This window comes from Rhipicephalus sanguineus, chromosome 1 (genome assembly GCF_013339695.2).
Source record: "Rhipicephalus sanguineus isolate Rsan-2018 chromosome 1, BIME_Rsan_1.4, whole genome shotgun sequence".
Lineage (NCBI taxonomy): Eukaryota > Metazoa > Arthropoda > Arachnida > Ixodida > Ixodidae > Rhipicephalus > Rhipicephalus sanguineus.
The window spans coordinates 11,291,020-11,309,836 of NC_051176.1; the positions used below are offsets into that span (position 1 = coordinate 11,291,020).

The 18,817-nt window shown below is 47.2% G+C and overlaps 1 protein-coding gene across 1 annotated transcript in view; it reads right to left on the reverse strand.

Moving 5' to 3' along the window:
• Nucleotides 1-18,817, reverse strand: part of LOC119389414 (papilin) — a gene marked incomplete in the record, with an annotated part of 1,122,639 nt that overhangs the window by 961,826 nt on the left and 141,996 nt on the right. The window contains 1 exon segment of the mRNA XM_049412048.1: nt 14,200-14,318. Coding sequence (XP_049268005.1) covers nt 14,200-14,318 — 119 coding nt within the window.

Consider the following 18,817-nt stretch of genomic DNA (forward strand, 5'->3'; position numbering starts at 1 on the left):
GGATTGCACGGACTTCATGAACAGCAATGTTGGTGTATCCTACCACTTGTTTCGTTTTCGAAGGCTTAGCTTGGCTTGGCTTGACTAAAATGTGATAAAGCGACCTGTGTACGGCCATAGTACTTCTATAAGAAGCCCCAGAAAAACGCTATAACTATTGTAAAATAATTTAATAGGCTAGAAAGCAGTAGTCGCGGCACCGCAGGCTTTGCAAACGTAACATTGCCTTTTCATACTTAGGGCATAACTTGTCACCACTGCTGGCGTATAATCGCTATCGCGCTCACCTCTCACTGTTTGCAGCATGTGATATTAAGACTGCATAATCGCTGCAGATCGAAAAACTCTGATTACAAATGTTTTACGGCGTTCTCCGCGTTACCACTCCGTGATTAGAAGCTCTGACCGGTAAGCTTCCCATTGCACTCAAGAAAACGGGTACCACAAAAGTTGGTTGTCGGTCCCTTTAAACATTGGCCGGGTGGCTGAATCGTGTGAGAGACAGACAGACAGACAGAAAGATAGAGAGACCAACATTTCTGCGTTCAAATATCCCACGAAAGACTATCGTCTTTAAATGTGCGTGCATTACACGGCTAACGTAGCACGTAGACAGTGAAGGCCAAACCCAATATGCGCGGAAATGCACTAACACAGCGACGAGCGACAAAACGGGCCCTTCGCGCGACCTGTCGCGTGGTCAATATCGCGCGATAACTCGGTTTTTCATATTTGCAAACCGTCGCCCACGTGCTGGAGGTGCTTTACGGAATTCGCCAGCAGCCCGCCACGGTCGTCAGTCCGGCGCGCCATCTATCGGCACGCGGAAAACAAGAACATAATCCGCTACTCCGCAACAAGCGCTCTCTCCGCGTCGTTCGCTGACCTAAAGTATTTTTTTGCACCGTGGCTACAAATCGACGTGTGATATTCCAATTTCTTCCTATCGCAGTCATTGCTTCGCCCTTGCAGCGAAACTCTGACTTTCCCCCCCCCCCTTTTTTTATGAAACCGCAGCGGGAACGACAATACTAAAGAGCAGTGGGATGCAACTCTGCGCAGCCTCATATTTGAGGAACAACTGCTGGCTGTCCAACGGGCCAGCGAAGCGGTCGAAAAGCTAGGCCTTTCAGTCAAAACGTGGAAGCGGACTCATAGAGCTTTATACAATAACCTAGAGAGGAAAGTGGAGCTGCGATCGCTCAACCGCCATTGGAATGATGGGAAGTACAGGCTTCGGATTGGATAGCGCTAGCCGGCGAACTGCCTGCGGATCTTTTAACATGAAAGTGTTTTATGCCGGGGTCCACCAAGACTTTCATGACGTATTTCCGTCACGGAAATACGTCAGCAAAATGAACGCCATCTTTTTAGAGCCACGAAAGTTACAGCGCCAAAGAAACAGGGACAAAAGAGAAACGAACACCACAGGACCTGCGCTGTGGTCTTCGTTTCTCATTTGTACCTCTTTCGCTGGCGCTGTAACTTTCGTGGCTTTAAATTATGAACGAATTAGCCCTCATCAAGCTGTTACTAATGAAAGCCATCAGATGGCAAAGAAAAAAACTAGTAGATAAAGATCCATTGACGGGAGTCGAACCCATGACCTATCGGTCCGCGACGATGGCGGGCGGACGTTTAGCCCACTGAGCTACCTCCACACACAATACGGAGGCTCCATGAACGCGCCTTTTATCTTTCGCACTTTCCTCTCACAGTGCTCTTGGATTCATGGATGGAGGGTATGAGCGTACCCTTTATAATGGGGCGGTAACATCTGTGCCACCAGGCTCGAAAAAAAACAACGCGCCGTCCCATTCGGCGCGTTTCCAATACAAGTTTAATTGCTTCGACGCTTTAAACAAGGAGGTTGAAAAATACTTCTGGAGTGGAGGCGGCGCGCCGCCGCTGAAGCCAACGTTTATAGAACCAGGTAAGTTGCAAAACTCCCCGCGTCAGCCAACCCGTCGCGCGGCGCCGGGCCAGCTTCCGGTTTGGTGGCGCTGGCGGCGCAACAAGCTTCCGCTAGCAGACGAAAGCGCGTAGTCTGCGTGGCAAGACGCCGGGGCAGCCGTTCGGAAAGGCTCCGTTGTTTACATCGCCGACTGTATATTATCGAGATTTTTCGTTGTGCTGCCGCGCTACAACGTAAAAATGAGTATTATTTAGCAGCGGTAAAACAAAGTCATTAAAGCTATGACTTTTTAGATTGCAACTGACGCTTGATGGCATAACATAAATGTCTGTCCATTACCCTATAAGAAATTAACTATATGGCGCATTCCTGTAGCGTAATTCTTTAGCTAAAAGGAATGCTTGGTATGTTGGTACTTCTTTCTTTTCGTTTAATCCCGGCCGCGGCGGCTGCATTTTCGATGGAGGCGAAAATGTTTGAGGCCCGTGTACTTAGATTTAGGTGCACGTTAAAGAACCCCAGGTGGTCGAAAATTCCGGAGCCCTCCACTACGGCGTCTCTCATAATCATATCGTGGTTTTGGGACGTTAAACCCCAGATATTATTATTAATTCTTTTCGTTTTGGACTGTGCGAGTATTGCGTGTTGTTAACGAATAAATCTCTGTCGTAAGTCAGCGCTGTTGTTTGTATCTTCCTTTTTCTGGTGCTCCGTCTTTCTTGCGCTGTTTTCTTTCCGATAATTCTTCACTCTCACTTAAGTCAGGCGGTGTCACTCTGTATCGCAGCCATCGTTACTTGCAATTATTGAGCGGTAAAATCGCCATGTGTGTACTGCACACCACAGTTTCAGTCCTGCTACAGAAAGAAAAATTGTATTTATTTTACGCACGCAGTGCAGTGAAACAAGTTTTCAGATATTGCATGTATAGTGTGATGCACACAAACGGCACAATTTCTTTACAATCACAAGCATTAAACCTTATCAAAACATCTCTAATTAAGTGTAAAAAATTATTTACAGCACAATTTTTAGAATCACTCAAATCAAGGCTAGTTCGGGAATATCTTTGGGACGGATCCTTCGACGAGGCTCCTTTCCGCTGGCCATTTCAACCTTAATTCTTATCGTTGACCATGTGAGTGAAAGTCATCAGGATGTCTTCCTCATGAAAGTGCATATCACATATACACGTTATGTGACGGAGAGTTTCTTGTCCTCGCGAGGAATGGTGCGATCCCACGCCGCTCGCTGGTCAGACGCGGGGAACAAATAGGTTACCAACCGTCACAGATCTCGCGGGACTGTCCCGACTTTTCATACAGCGTCCCGAGCCGTCCCTTTCGGGGTATATATATGTCCCGGATTTATTCCGGACCGTCCAGTTAGAAAATTTTAGGTTATACAGCGCACGCCCGCCAACGCGGGTCACGCTCCAGAACACGAAGTTCTCACGAATAGAACGCACGAAGCAACGTCGGTGGCTAGCGGTGGCTGCGAAGGACTTTAGTCACTTTGGCTGAACTTCTGTGCGAAGCGCGACAACTTTTACGGGTGCATTCTCCAGCGAGAGGAAGTGTTGCGAGCAGCACGTAGCCAGCTGAAGAGGCCCAAACAATAAGGAAATAATCCCCCCCCCCGTCCCGACTCCCTTCATTGAAGAGTTGGTAACCCTAGGCGCAAAAGAAATGTGGCGGTGTCTCGGATTTCCTGTAACCTAGCAAAACGTTTTCTTAGGTTAATTGGTCCATGACATCTGGGGGAAAATTGTAGCGCAAAACAATTCGAGGACCAGCAAAGAACACGGGACTGGCGCCAACTTCCAACTGCAACGAGAAAGAACACGTCTCGTGTTTTTTGTCGGTCCTTGCGTTGTTTTGCGCTACAATTTTCTCACAGAATTCATGTAACCACTCGTACAGCCGGGAACAAAACATGTCGGCATGGTAAAGACACGCAGCACATCCGAAGCACAATAGAAAGCGTAAAACTGTTCACGCAGAAAGCAGACTTCTCGGATACTGACGCACCGCAACGCCGGCTAAAGAGTGGAGTGAGTGAATCTTGTTGCGACAGCAGCGCCACATCTGTCGCTGATGGCGGCGGCGCCGCGCAACATCGCTCAGTTTTGCAACTGACCTGGTTCTATAAACGCTGGCTGAAGCCGACGACCGCCATATTGCTCCAGGCAGAAAACGTGTGGGTCGTCGCTTGAGCCCGCGCGGAAGTTCCACAGATGGCGAATTTCTCCACTCTTTTGGTGACAAGCCCCCTTTTGGGGACACAATCTCGATCAAGGCAGTGGGAGAGCTGGCTTGCTAGCAAGGATCGGGAGAGCCAGCTGGCTCTGCTCGACCAAGCCCAGCGAGCCGCAAAGGCCAGTGGAGGCCTGGACTGAGGACCCCACCCACTTGCCCAGAAACGTTACATAGGCAATAAATGTTTTTACTACTACTTGGTGACAAGCGACAGTTGTGGATGTATCATTTTTTTGGACTGCGATTCACTCGATAACCACATTTACAGTTTGTCGAATAATGACAAGCTGTACACAAAAAACGCCCGACCTGTGTGGAGCGCGCAGCACAGTAACCGCGAAAGCTGGAAGAGCGGCCTTTCTAGAGCCCGTTCTAGACTCTCTTGGGGAAACTAATACACTTGAAAGCTACCCACTATGCCGCAAATCATAATTTTTGTCAAGTAGGGAAGCAATCCCTATGCCATCATTCGTCTTTCTGCGTATAAGCGAGGTACCCCCTACACATCTGTAAGGCATTATGTGAACTTTGTTAATGCTGCCTGTGGCTGATGATGATGAAGAATTATAGCTGCGCCTTTTGTAATGAATTTGAAGCAATGAACAATCTGGTCACTCGCTGCGCAATTAGAATTGTGTGACGCCTGGTCGTTATTTTACTCTTCTGACACGCTATAATACACATTTAACGCGATTCCTTGGCCGTCATGATGCCTGTAAGGATGTTTTTGCAAAGGAGTTCCAGTCACTAGCGTGGCTCTGTGGTCGAATACTCGACTGCCACGCTGAGGACCCGGGTTCAAATCCCATCTGAGCCTGTTTATTTTTATTTATTATGTTTTCCTATTTCGCTCGATAGTATAGTTACGGACACCGGCGGCGGCAGCGAACAACTACCCCACTGCCGTTGTGATCTGATAACAGCTTTCGCTCTAAAATCAGGCTTCACCACATTTCAAAAGAAATCAACCGAAAAAAAAATTCGGCAGATCCCACGCGTTGTGGGAATCTGTTTCATGCGAAGCAGTCAGTGAGTACTTCTATGCTGTATTTTATGGCTTTGAGCCCAGCGTTACGAGATGGATCGACGTGTGTTTGTCAGTGCAGTAGCTGTGTGCACATCGTGGGCTTACCAGGCACGTCGACAACACTGGCGTTTAAAGGCTAACTTTATGGTGTAGTGTGACGCCAGCCCTGACGTTAGAGTACATACGCCAGGATTACCGAAACTAAGTGCACATTATGGTGCAGCCATGCGGATTGCATACGTAACTTTCGTTAATGTATTCCTCTGGGCTCGAGCAATGCTTCAATATAGCTTGCTGAAACATAGCAATACAAGTGTAATAATTATTACACTGTTATAAAAGCGGAGCCAATACTCGAACCACAGACGTTAATCTGATATGACGCGGGTATCGTAGAAGTACACACGTAATGTGCACTGCTTTCTTGCAAAATTAGATAGCCAGCACCATAACCACACTTGACGTAGCACCAACATTACGCCTGCATAGGCTGTTTTTCCAAACCAGTCTATATACCTGACGTGCCTCTGTGGTAGAAAACTTGATTGCCACGCAGAATGTTCGGGTTCGATTCCTGCTGTGATCCTAATATTTATTCATTCCATTCGTCGTGTCAACGCTGCCGATGTCGGTTTTTCTTAACGCTCTCGCATTTAAGTTACTAATGTCTGTTTTCGCCGTTCCTGGGTAGATATAAATTGTCAATCACCTGTGACGCATAACCATACACCGCGCCAGTGGTAAACGTCTATGTGCCACACGTGTCTGGAGGAAAGGGTTTGACGACGTACGCAACAGGATTTTCCCGCTTTTCATGCCATGGTCCGACAGTCATATTCGTCAAATCCTCTTACCCTCCCATACCGATTTTGGTCTACCCCAAGTTAAGGAGGCGATCATGAGAGCACCCAGGCGTAGGCGGCTAGGTAGATAGATTCGTAGATAGAAACGCTGAATGTGCCAAAGGTTCGCTAAGAAATGCTTCACATTTAAAACTCCCAGAGCGGAGTAAGAACGCCACTGACAAGGACTGTTGATTTTAAAAATTTGTACACGAGCGTAAACAAGAGCTGCATCAAGCTAGTCAATTAATCTGCTTTCGTATCTCTTCTTTTGCTGTGTTTAGTTTTTAAGGGCGCGTGTTTCATACGGTTGTTTCGTGACTGTCAGCATTATGATGCATTTTGAATTTGTTACTTTATCTATTCATGCATAAGCCACATTGTCTATGCTTCTTTTTTCTTTTGAAATTTCATAAAAGCCAGGGATGAATATAGTTTTATGTACCACTTATTAACTCCACCATTTCGGGAATGCTGGAAATGAATTCTACGTGTTATCAGGCACGCTTCAGCCCATGTATTATGGCGTAAAAAACTGCCTTCTTCAATCTTGCAGGACAAAAAAAAATCAGCCAAATAAGTGACACTAACTATCCAGCTCTCATGCTGAAATGTCCCCGCGGAAGCTAACAATTACGCTGCCCGTGCTCAAGCTGCGCTGCTTCTTGCCTGGAGCAAGATGGTTGCCAACCGGTTTCCCAGGCTTTACCCGCGCGCGTGGGCGCGCATAGGGGACCTCCACTCCAGAAGATTTTTTTAAACCTCCTTGGCTTTAACACACCGTGAGGTGGCAGCTTTAGCCGAAGCCTCGCTCATAGCATCCATCCATATCGAAAAATAGCTCTTCGACGCTTGCCTGGCTGTCGCACCACGTTCTCCGCTCGCCCTGTGAGAAGTAACGGCCAGGCTAGAGTGAAGACACGACGCGCGTAGCATTTCCCTTCGCGTTTCACGACGCTTTGAAGGAGTGCATGTCGAGAATCAGTATTTATTACGTGATTGTTGATGGCATGCGGTGTCCAGGTCAGGCGGTGTCCAGGTCATATGCGGTGTCCAGGTCAGGCCCGTAGCCAGGGGGGGGGTCCTAGGGAGGGTCCTAGCCCCCCCCCCTCCCCCCGCAATTTTGATGAAGTATGCGTTTAAAAATAAATAACGAAAAGAGGTATGCTTCTCAAGTAGTCAAGGTTTTCAGCAAGTGCCCCCCGAAAAAAGTTCCTGGCTACGGGCCTGGTCCACGTATATGTTAATAACTTCAGCTACCGCAAGGGTTAAATCGTGATCATGGGCGTTAGCCTTCGGTACGGAGATGTGCCACAGGCGTCAACGTGAGTGAGATGCGTCCACATCAAGCGGTGCTGTATTTGCCAAACAGTAGGCATTGTACGAGCTGTCATATAGCAATGCACTATAAACAATAAACTAATACTGTGACAACACGTTTCACTTTCGTACTATGCCGATTTCTATGACGGAGGGATCATTTTTTTCAACAGTTTCAGTTGCGTTCTTCGCGATGCGTGGGTAGTGGGGTGCGTTGCAAAGCACTCGAGCAGTGCCTCTGTTGTTCAAAGAGGATGAAGACCGCTATATCTCTTGGTTTGCTGCGACGTTGCAGCTTTACAGCATGTATTTGACAGATTTAGCAAAATGTCGTGCGCTCACCGCTGCGCACAGATGTAGCGTCCCATGCCAGTGCAGAATATTGCGTAGAGTTCACGTTTTTTTTATAAGCGCGTCTTGCCAAGACTCGTTCAGATAGGCTGCAAAACGACGGCGAAGCTAAGTAGACGCACCGTCACGCTCCTCTGACTTGACTTCACAACAGAGCGAGAGATGCGTTGGGGGTAGACCACTTGGACAGACACACTTGGAATCGCAGTACATCATTTGTTGAGTGTTTCTCACTCAATACACTACTGCTATTTGCTTAAATAGATAATACTTCCTTTCGAAGGAAAAACAAGCGTGTTTTTTTAGGTGTTGTAAAAAAAGATCCTTTTTTTATGATGCCAGATCTAGAACATAAATGCAGAGCAATGCGTAACCTGGTGGTTGAATATGTCCAGGTTTCACTTCTGTCTCACGGTCACGCAAACTTTTTGCAATAAGTTTTAGGCCTACGTACAAAAGAATGAAGCAAGTTTTAATTACAATTAACTTCATATATCACTTTGTTTTAAACTCGCCATACAAGCGCCGCGAATCCCAAGAACCTAAGCCATCCGAAGCAGATCCGAAGTTCCCATCATTCCCATGGTGGTTGAAGCGTCGTTCAAGGAGCCCGCATTGACACTAGCGCCAGATCCCCCTCTAGGTATTATAGTATGAAACTCTATGAAGCGGACTGCTTCGGGCTAGGAACCTAGCGCGACCTAATGGACCGCAATAAAGTTTTCCCATCCATCGCCTTTGTATGTTCATCTTGAGCACACTGCTCTACAGCAATGTGATAACTTAGAAGAGCGTGGGTCAGCTGGTGATTCATCATAAGGAAAAGGGACCGCAAAAACACACGGGATACAGAAAGCCAATGGTACCGCTGGTGGCACCGTTAGCACTGCACTGTAGCGTGGTGATGAGGGAAGTGTTCTTGCATTCTTCCCTTGAGACTACTAAGAATAGGAAACGGTGCCGTTCGAGGAGCGCTGCGCCTCTTGCAAGCTTAAGACGCGGCTCGGGGTTCTAAACTTGTCCTTGAGAAAGTGTTGTTAGATGTGCCAGCTGGCCCCCGCATACGATAAAGGGTTGATGGTAAGTGAGACGCTACTCACGTCACGTAGTGCAATATTGTTTCATAACCACCCTGTAAGCATGGAAAACGCATTTTGGGATAGCTACATAGGTTAATTTCTTTATTATGATGGCAGCTTTCGTTTATCTTAGATCGTTAATAATTGACTGTAGCCGAATGTTGTTCTGCTGGGCCCAGAAGCAGCGAATTTCCGCGCTAATGAAGTGATGTAAGTGCGGAATTCCAATTCTGCCTTTACTCCATCAACCGCAGAAAGCGCACTTGTTTTTATTATTTTACCTTCCCTTGTGTGAAAAGACACTTGGATTTTGAGCGGTGCAGCTGCGCAAGTTTGCGCTTGTATCACATCGTTTCATTGCAGTTTGGCTGGCCTTCCGCATATGGTGACATCCACTGCATACATAGGAAAGTTCACTAAACCAGGCAGTTAAGCCCTAGCAAGGGTCAGACATAATAGTTAAGAGGACAATCAGAAATGGTAGGCTTTATAATTAGCAAAACAAAAAGGGCCACCATCAACGTCGTTATCTTGGCGCAAAAAGCCGTGCAAATCACGTTAGCACACTTCCTGGAATAGCATGTTCGGGTAAAACGGGCCCATAGTTGAGCTGCGACGTGGAATCAATTGAACGGTAAGCGCGAGTTATGTAGTGAGCGCGAACTTGTGGTTTTGTTTGTTTCATCCTCCATTGGACCCGTTACTCGCAATCGATATGGGTGTTCCCAGAAACCTATTCTCGTCCGGACGACGGCTAGCGCTTCATAGATTACCTCGCCTAAATAAGCCATAGCAATGCCGAGGTCTCGATAAAAAGAATAGTTTGCCCTCTTGAGGAATGCCGCCTATCACGAGCTGTGTAAATGTTCTTTTTTTTTTTATTCATATACCCCAAGGCCCATGGGGGCATTACATAGGGGGGGGGGGGTGTAGTTACAATGCTGTAGGGTTATGTTTACAAAAGAAATATTTACACAGAACATGAAAAAAAGGAAAATCCAAAAATCACAAGAAGTCTACACACGAACAAAACATGGTAATACAATGTAGCACTCGGTAAGGCATGAAACAAGGTATGCAATAATACAGGTAATATTGGAACTAAACTAAACAAAAGATAGCTACAAAATTTTACTCTTCGATATTCCACATCTCCTTTAATTTGCTAACAAATGTGTCGTGATCGCACACACTTACAACATCGCTTGATAGTTTATTCCAATGATAAATTGCAAGAAACAGTGGTGAGTCACGAAGGAAGTTAGTACGCGCAAACATGGGTTGTATTTTGTATGCATGATCCAGGCGTGGAAAAATGCGATGAGCTGGTTTAATCTGTGACTGTAAGAACGATGAATCACTGAAATCTGTGGAAATGTCTGTGGAAAGTCTGTGGAAATGAGACAGTAGTGCGATAAGCCTACGCTTTTCTACGCTTTCCCTAAACATATCAAGGAAGTTTTGTTATTTTCAAGTACTACAAAGCACGACCGGCGACAAGTAAAGCAAAACTGGTCACCATTTCAGAGTACAAAAACGAATCGTTTTTATGAAGAACCCGTATTCACAAAAAAACGTATCAAGTTAAAAGTGAATATTCCAGCCAATCACGATGAGGGACATATCATCAGTGAAGGCACAGGTGACCAATGGAAACACGTACTTTTGAAGAACAAGTTTTGTGAATTGGTTTGAGTTCTTTGCTTCTCCTTTACCGCTCATTGCGCTGGATGAAACTGTGCGTGATATTCACGTCCGTTGCCAAGGTCATTTTTCTGTCCTCAAAGTTCTTATTGATGCCGATCATGCTCATCTGGCATTTTCTTGCTTTCAACGAAATCTTTGTTTATTGTCGTACTCTTTCTGTTGGCCCAAATTACGACGCCAGTCTATTGCTGCAGCTCACAAAATTCATCGTCTCGCTCAGGCGGCCACCAAACGAATAGGCAGCAACTCGAAGTAAAAACACAACGAACATTTTATGGGCCCTGAACTCCCGCAGTTTTTCGGGCTGGCCAGGCAAGGGCGCTGGGATGTAAACCGCACGGTGTGTACTTTTTACCACGTGGTCGCGCGCTGTCCTTATCGCAGCTCATACGCTAATGTTACGTTGCGAATAACTCTAAGATCTGGGTGCTGCAAGAAACGCGTCGTTCTGCATATTTTTCGAAAACTACGTCAGCTCTTTAAAAATTTCTAGGACACTGCATGCACTTTAACGGGCACTCGACGTCTCTTGCTTCCTTTTGGACAGCTTCGCCCTTCTCCACTTGTTCCCTCGTTTCGTTACTTTAAACAGGTTTATTCATAGCATAGCGGTGCGTTAAAAGAGGAATTGCGCTTGCTCTAACAAAGAGCCGATGCTCGGCTGCAGGACTATAATATATTAACGCTGCCTTCACGATCACGCACTGGATGGGTTAGTGACAACTAACGGGTGCTTAGTACTGGTGCAAAAGACATAATCGTTGAGACTTATGTGCCCGCAAGAAAGCCCTCAATACTAGTGTGGTGACGATGTAAACTTTGTCTTCGGAGCATGTCATCAAATGAATGTCTTCAAATAGGATTTTTTTTTTTGCGGTATATGGAGATCAATAGTCGGGGAAATAAAGAAAAGGCACGAGTTGGCGTTGATTGCGCCACAAAGAATTGAACACAGCCGCGCCTCACAAACAGCTTGGCAGCACATATGTAGACTGGTCATTCTCTTTTAAAGGAGCAAATATTTTCAAAGACGAAATGACGGGGCCGAAAGCATGACACGTATTTCCATGTCACTGAGAAAATGAATTTATAACGAAATTCGCATCCGGCTGCGTTAAACCGTGCATAAATGAACGTGCACGTATACGCCTTTATTCACCAGCCCATTCAAGTCCCTGTGAACCATCGTTTCTACAACTACTTCAGTTTGAAAACTCGGCTCTGTCGCGCGGCTTAGCCGCAAGCGGAGGCGGCGAGTGGCGCTGTAGTCGCGTCAGGCTTCAGCAAAGTGTGGAGGTACGGCCACTGCTACGGCTGCTACCGTATCGGCGTAGCGACGGATCAGATCCGTCACTGCGTTGTATTGACGAAAAGAGAGTCCGAATTGTGTAATAGGCAGCAAAAGAGATTACACATGTTAGGCGTCCGCGTCCACAATGCCGACATGTTTTGTGCCAGGCTGCACAGCGGCAATAGGGCGAACAAATGACCGCGGCACTCTTGGGTTCTGCATGATCAGACGGCTGGAAAAAAGGCTGCCAGACAAATTGTAAGATAAGTTCTGCTTGCTGGGATAGTTCTTCATACTGAACTTGAGAAAACCCGCGAAAACAGACGCAAGCATTAGGTTAGTGCAAATTTGAGTTTCATCTTTTTTTTGTAGTACTTTGCTGAGAGCGTTGTGCATGTGTTGGCTGTTTTGATTGTTTGAGGCCAGTGAGGTTTTCAATTGTTTGTCAGTCCAGCGGGCCCAGCGTGGTGTTGTGCCTTCCTTCCTCTGTGTATGTGTCTTTCCCGCCGGTTTTCTCGAGTATGATTATATGAGCAAGTCATGAAAGCTAGGAAACGGCTTGTTTTTCCTGAAAATGTTCAGAGGCTGGTGTGTAATCATTGCAAATACCGAAGTAACCCCGCAAACATTTCAATTAAACGTCTGATTTCTGCGCATTTTTTTACATACGCCATTGTAATCTATAAATGTATCACTTATCACTTTCATCAATTGAACGTTTTAATGATAGCTTTCAGCTAATCCCAAAGTGCCGAGTTCGGGAAGGCTGATCTATTGATAGCAGGGACTTGGCCAGAAGTTTATTTCCCGGAGGGAGGGGGCGCGTATAAATACCGAACACACCCCCTGACTACGCTACTGTCTTGCAGCCAAGGTAAATGTGAGTAATAATTGCGGGAAATGTTTATTCATTGGTTTATGGGATTTAACGCCCCAGTGCTACTCAGGCTATTGAGACGCCGTAGTGGAAGGCTGCGAATAATTTAATTCGACAAGATAGGGTTGCTTAACGGGCATCTAGCATGTCGCCTCTATCGAAATGCGAAGGCAGCGACCAGGATCGAACCAGCATCTTTCGGGTCAGCAGCCGGACATCTTTAACCCCCAGGAGCACAGCGAAAAGTCTTTTTTTTTTTTCGGGAGGATGGGGTGGGTTCAGTAATGCTCATGTATATTCGTGCCTGTGTTTGTATGTTTGCGTGAACATACACATGCAAAACTGAAAAGTTTTGGGAGTTTTAACCACCCCCCCCCCCCCGCCATTACCCCTGGCTACGCCAGTGTTCACTACTGTCATCGCGGCGACTTCATTGAGGGGAAGGTGAAAAACTGTAGGTAATAACGAAGAACGTGCTTTACGATGCAGTCAAGCATACCACGACAAGGGACAAAAAAATTGTTGAGATGGTGTCGTTTCAAAGCAGTAAAATTCCAATTAAGCTGGAACATAATCAGCAATCCACATTGCAAGCCTGTAATTGGGTAAGGTGACGGCTTTCAGTGGAGAGACTGCACGAAGGGAAAACGATCGCGAGCCTATTCGACGAAATTGTGCAATTACTTATTTGTTCCCAAATACCTACGAGAACCTTTACAGGCTCTTCTGGTAGCCAGGTAAAAAAGGTTTGTGAAATCAACTCTTCTGGTATTTCAATATTGCACTTAGCCAGTGGGCAACGCTCACTTCTGCAGAAATGAACATGACGAGAGCAGCAGCGATGGCCGTGCTCACGGTGCCTACTGTCATTCGCGTAACGCAGAACACAAGCACACCCGGTCTCAGATAGTGTTGCTGACAATTGTGCTATTCAACACGATTACCTAAACGGACGAATAACTCATTTTCGTCACTGTGTTGGTAAGCAATTCAATATTTGCGCGGACAATCGCAGCTGTCCGCCGCCTTCACTCGCGCTTTGCCATCTGCTACGTAGAGCCTGTTGCTGCAGTAGCGCCACCTGTACCGGAAGTCGGTTGCGCGCCGCTTTCAGAGTACGGCGGAGGCAACTGAAACAGGTTCTATAAACGTTGCTGTGAACGGTGACGCCTAAGACTTTGATGTATCCACTTATTACATTTGTGCGCTAGCGAAGCCAGTCGGTATTTTCGTAACTTCATTCCTCAATATCATGTTCCTCTGTCATCGAAAGCGTTTTCCTCGCTTTACCGCCCATCGGCTATGCTAATCTGAGGGGCAGAAAGTTATTGGCGCTAAGCATACAGGAATCCACATGTCACTGTTAAGTACACCTAATTTAGTTCTGTATGTTATGATCTCCTTAGCTCTGAACGCGTTATTAAACCGTTTCATCTGTCACTCCGTCGTGCTTACGAAGTTCAGTGCTTTACGTCTCCGCTTTACGCGTGCAGGGAATTCTAGTGGCCTTGTTTCTGTTCACTGATACTCACCCGGATAGTGCTGCACTGAAGGTGAACTCGTTGTCGTCGAAGTCGAAGCGCCAAGCACCTCTGTGCAGGAGAACGGGGCCGTGTTTGCTCTTGAGAATCTCCCTCCAATCGCCAGAAAACTGCACAGATGGGACACCGAGGCAGGGAGGCTTTAATTCGTTGCATGTTATTTCAAGTTTCATTATGAGTTGAAGTTTTATTTGAAGATTTCATTGCATTCAGTAACTTCTGCAGTGAAGTTACTGCACTGATGCATTAAAATTTTTGAGCCGAGAAAATGGGCCGCACCTTCCTCATTTGTCTTCTGGACAGTGAATTGACAACTCGCTACTGCACACCGGCGTTTCATTCCAAAGTAGACAAAGGAATCACTAGTGGTGTAGTTTTTTTACTTTTCATTCGTACACTTGTAAAGTAAAGCGCCATGATCCTGCAATCGCAACTCTAGTGACATGAGTATGGCAGACGAAGCTTTCTTTGTATGACCTTTAGAGGGTCACACCGCTTCGAATATAACTGCGCTCTGGAGGGCCTCCCGAACCTCTTGCAGGAAACAATATTCCGAATCCGTTAAGTGTATGGGCACTAACAGGGATTGGAGCTACACAGCTGGGGCACGAAGTCCGTTTCAGACCGCCCGCGTGTGGCAGCAACCCGTGGCCGCCTAGACTTTAGCCCCGTCCTTTAAACAGGCACGTTAAGTCGCTGGCAGCACAAATAAAAATTGGGGGACCCTTAAAGGGGCCCTGCAACACCTTTCTTAGTTATATTGGAATAGTCCCATTATTGACGTATGACTCTTCACGAGCCATATGCCGCAAAAATTTTTCGAATCCGTCAAGTCTAAGTGGTGTTACCAAATTATAGAGATCACGTTCCGCAGCTTTCTCTCTCAACTCAACGCAGCGAGCGCGCGGAAATGCGCGCGGCGTGAGGGGAGGGAAGGAGGGCGGAGGTGCGAGGAGGCGACGTCAGCGCCGGCGGCATTTTTTTCATTTTTTTCTCTCTGGCGTCTCGGCGCAACCACGTGGTCTGTGCCGCCACTTCCGGTCGGCTTGCGTCGTTCTCGTCGAGCGGAGTCGATCGCGCTGTGTATCGCGCGTGCTTGAAAACTGCGCGTCGGTTTGGTAATGTTGGGTGTGCACCTCGAACGCCGTAGTGTTTTCATCGCTCTGCCAACCATGGAAGCAAACGTGCGCGCTCGTTTTGGAACGAATGACAGCTGAGATCGGTTTCGGCCCATACTCCGATATAAGACGGCACTGGCAGACGACCCCGAAGCGCCGCCATTACCGGACGCCAGCATTGTTATCGGAGACACGCTGCGCCCGTGCCTCGGTCGGTCGTGAGAACGTGCCGACGATGCAGTTCTCAGCTGACGAGGCAAACACTCGAACGGCTGCCACTCTCAACGGCAACCGGCGATGGTCAAAAGCACAGAAATATTCACGTTTTCGGCACTGCGCATGGCGAAGAAAACGGAACCACGCAACTACGAGCAGACGAGCTGTCGGTGAGACCGGAAGTGCTAATATTAATGTTTGTTCGGTGTTTTTAACGCGATAACATAATATAAACATACATATTATCTACTTATTGAACTCAACATTAACAACGAAAGTAATAATGAGGGTGTTATCGTGATTATAACATCAGCCAATGGTGGAACTGCCGACAATCGCGTCATATTTTGCGGACTAATACATCATTTGTCGAGAGAAGAGGGAGCGATTTTCAGCTGACTTTGAGAATTTATTGTAAATTCCAGGCCGTGCGCATCGCTATAATATTTGGCTCGCGTGTTCTCGGGAGCCTCGACTACCGATCGGCAGCGCTTTTTGAGCATGCTCGAAAAGTGTTGCAGGGCCCCTTTAAGCTTCACCTTTAAGAGTTGAACGCGATAGAGAAATCCGGCCCCTAGTGCGCACTTCAACCACTAAGTGCATACTTATTAATGTATGTTGTTACACACACACGCGCGCGCGCGATGTATTTATAGTAATGGTACAGGTTTTCGATCTAAAGCACTTCCTTGTGCAAGAGTCGAGACATATTTCTCACAATGCCTCACAGATGGCAGCACATTACCTAGCGTTTGCTGTTTGCTTGATCAACGCCTTTTCTAGAAAGCAGGCGTTGGCTTGATATGTTTTCCGCTAGATGGACATAGTTGTCCATTTTTAGAGCTGTTTGAAAGTTCGTGCGTGTTTTTAGCGGCGATGGCTGCGCTATCCGGCTTTTTTCGTCCCGCAAAAAACGTAGTTTGATGGCCTCGCCAATGCGCCTACAAATCGCCGAATGGGCTCATTTTCGTCGTGACACCTGCCGAACAAAATGCAGTAAGGAGACTGCTTCCACTACATGGCATTTATGTAGTGTTTTTTTTTTTCGAAGCAGCCTCAAGTAACATCGTGGCTTTGTGGTGAGATATCTGCTTGCCATGCAAACGGCTCGAGTTCGATCCTCATTGGGAGCGAAGATATTTATTGTTTATTTTATTTGCATCTTTCTCGATTTTTCGCTCACAAGCGTCGGTAGCGACGCCGTCGACATCGCCGACACTGGAATTTCTGCGACTCAAGCTCTCTAACGCTATTCGCCACGAGATCGACCTATAGGAGGCAGCACCGTCGCCGCGTTAGTGTGGTGAGGCGGTCGGTGGCGCGTATTCGCGGCGAGATCGACCGATAGGTGGCAGCACCGTCACCCCGCTAGTGTGGATACTGGTTTCGTGTGGTGTGTGTAGAAGTGCACGGGGCTTCTGTTTTCACATCGTGATTTTGTGTTCCGTACCTGCAGAAAATTCTTCGTTATCGATGGTGAGGTTTTGTTCGGTGCCTCAATGCCGCACACACTGCACAGAGCCAGGGATAAGCGTCCATTTTTATCCCACCGACGCGGAACGTCGCCGACTGTGGCTCGATCGTTAGGCTTCGTAACGGCAGGACGCCTTCCACGTACGCGATGGTGTGCAGCAAGCACTTCGACGACGGTGCATTCGCAGATGAGAAAGAATCGTGAGTAGTCAGCGATAACTTCGCTAATGTGTGCATTTATATGCTTGTTGCTGCTGTGCACTACGAGCGTGAAGACGGTCGCAGTAAGCGAACGCTGGGGGAAGCTTCCCTGTGCTTTGATTTTCCTACACTTCCGCAGGAACATTAAGCGAGAATCAATCGAGAAAGAAGAAAATTTTTTCATGGAATTTATTCTTTGTCATTAATGTACCGTCTGCGCTGTGAATGCAAAGTTTTTGCGCGCTTGGCTATGAGTCTGTTTAAACGAGAGTTCCCGAGCCCTTTTGTAGTTCGCGCATGTTCCATGTGTTTACACGGCCGCGAGAACAGTTCTCAGTATTCCGCAGGGCAAGTACGTGCACCGAAACGCGGCAAGTGTGTATGCATGATCTGGTGCATAGTAAAGGGTATCGTTTTATGAGCCCTCACACGCCACGTAAGCGATGAAAATGCGCGAGCGAGTTTATCGCCATTGCTTGTCTTGGTGAATATATTTTTCTCGCTCGCTCTCTTTTTTTTTAAGGGTTTTCGCGGAAGAGATTGAGGCCTGACGCACTTCCGACACTGAACTTGCCACAGCGCAAATTTGACAGGCATAAGCTACACTCTAAGTCCGGTAACTGATACTGCAACCCATACGCAGTTTTAACCCATAAAATAAGGGTTACAACGAGAGTTGTTTTGACTTTTTAATGTTTTCCGCGATGTTTAAGGGATACGGGGTCCATCTGTTCAGAAAATATAGGTTTCGGAGCGCTTTTATAGGTTACATTAGCAAAAACTGAAGTGTAACCCTTACACAGTAACCTATACACGGCGGCGCAACGTTCTCACGCAACAAAAGCGCTAGAGAGGCTCGCTTGTGCCCTCTCGAAGGTTCAACAGGAGACGCCATTTTGTCAGTTTCCTTGATGCGTTGCTTCTGTGCTTTATGGGAAGCGTGCTATTATGGCGGCGTGGCGGTAGCACGTTTCGCACCTCGTGGATTAGTTTTCGGTGATTTGGGGTTCCTCTCTCCGCATCCATGGCCTTCACAAACAAGGACAGCATTTTACGAGGCCGATGTAACGAGCAGGTGTGCGACTGCCAGCAGTATACAGTGACTCGTCCGTCGAAGATAAAATGCGAGTACTGCGACCATTGCCCGGGAGTCCACGGGCAGATACTCGAGCTTGGTAAGTGCCGTTTGTTCAAACTATACATGTGCTTGCGCGTAGCATTTCGAATGTCGGTAGCACTTGTAAGCACTTCTGTGTTTTAGACTGCGTCCTTAACTCTTACACGAATAGTTTCTCTAGTAGCACAGTGCGACATTGCTATGCACCGTAGCCTCCTGTCAATGAGGCTGTGTGTTTACGCATGGCGCACGTGGAGGTGAAGTGCGCGCGCGTTTAAAGTTTCGGCTTTGTGAAGACGCTGCCGCCGGTGCCCTCCGCACTCGAGCTTGGTAGACAGATTGTGTTCATTAAGCGTGCGTGTCCGCTCACCGATGAGGTTTCTCTGTGTTATGCCCGCTCGCCTTTTTTTGCGGCTCTCCGGCCACGGTGGTCCATTGGTTATGGCGCTCGACTGCTGACCCGAAGGTCGCGGGATCGAATCCC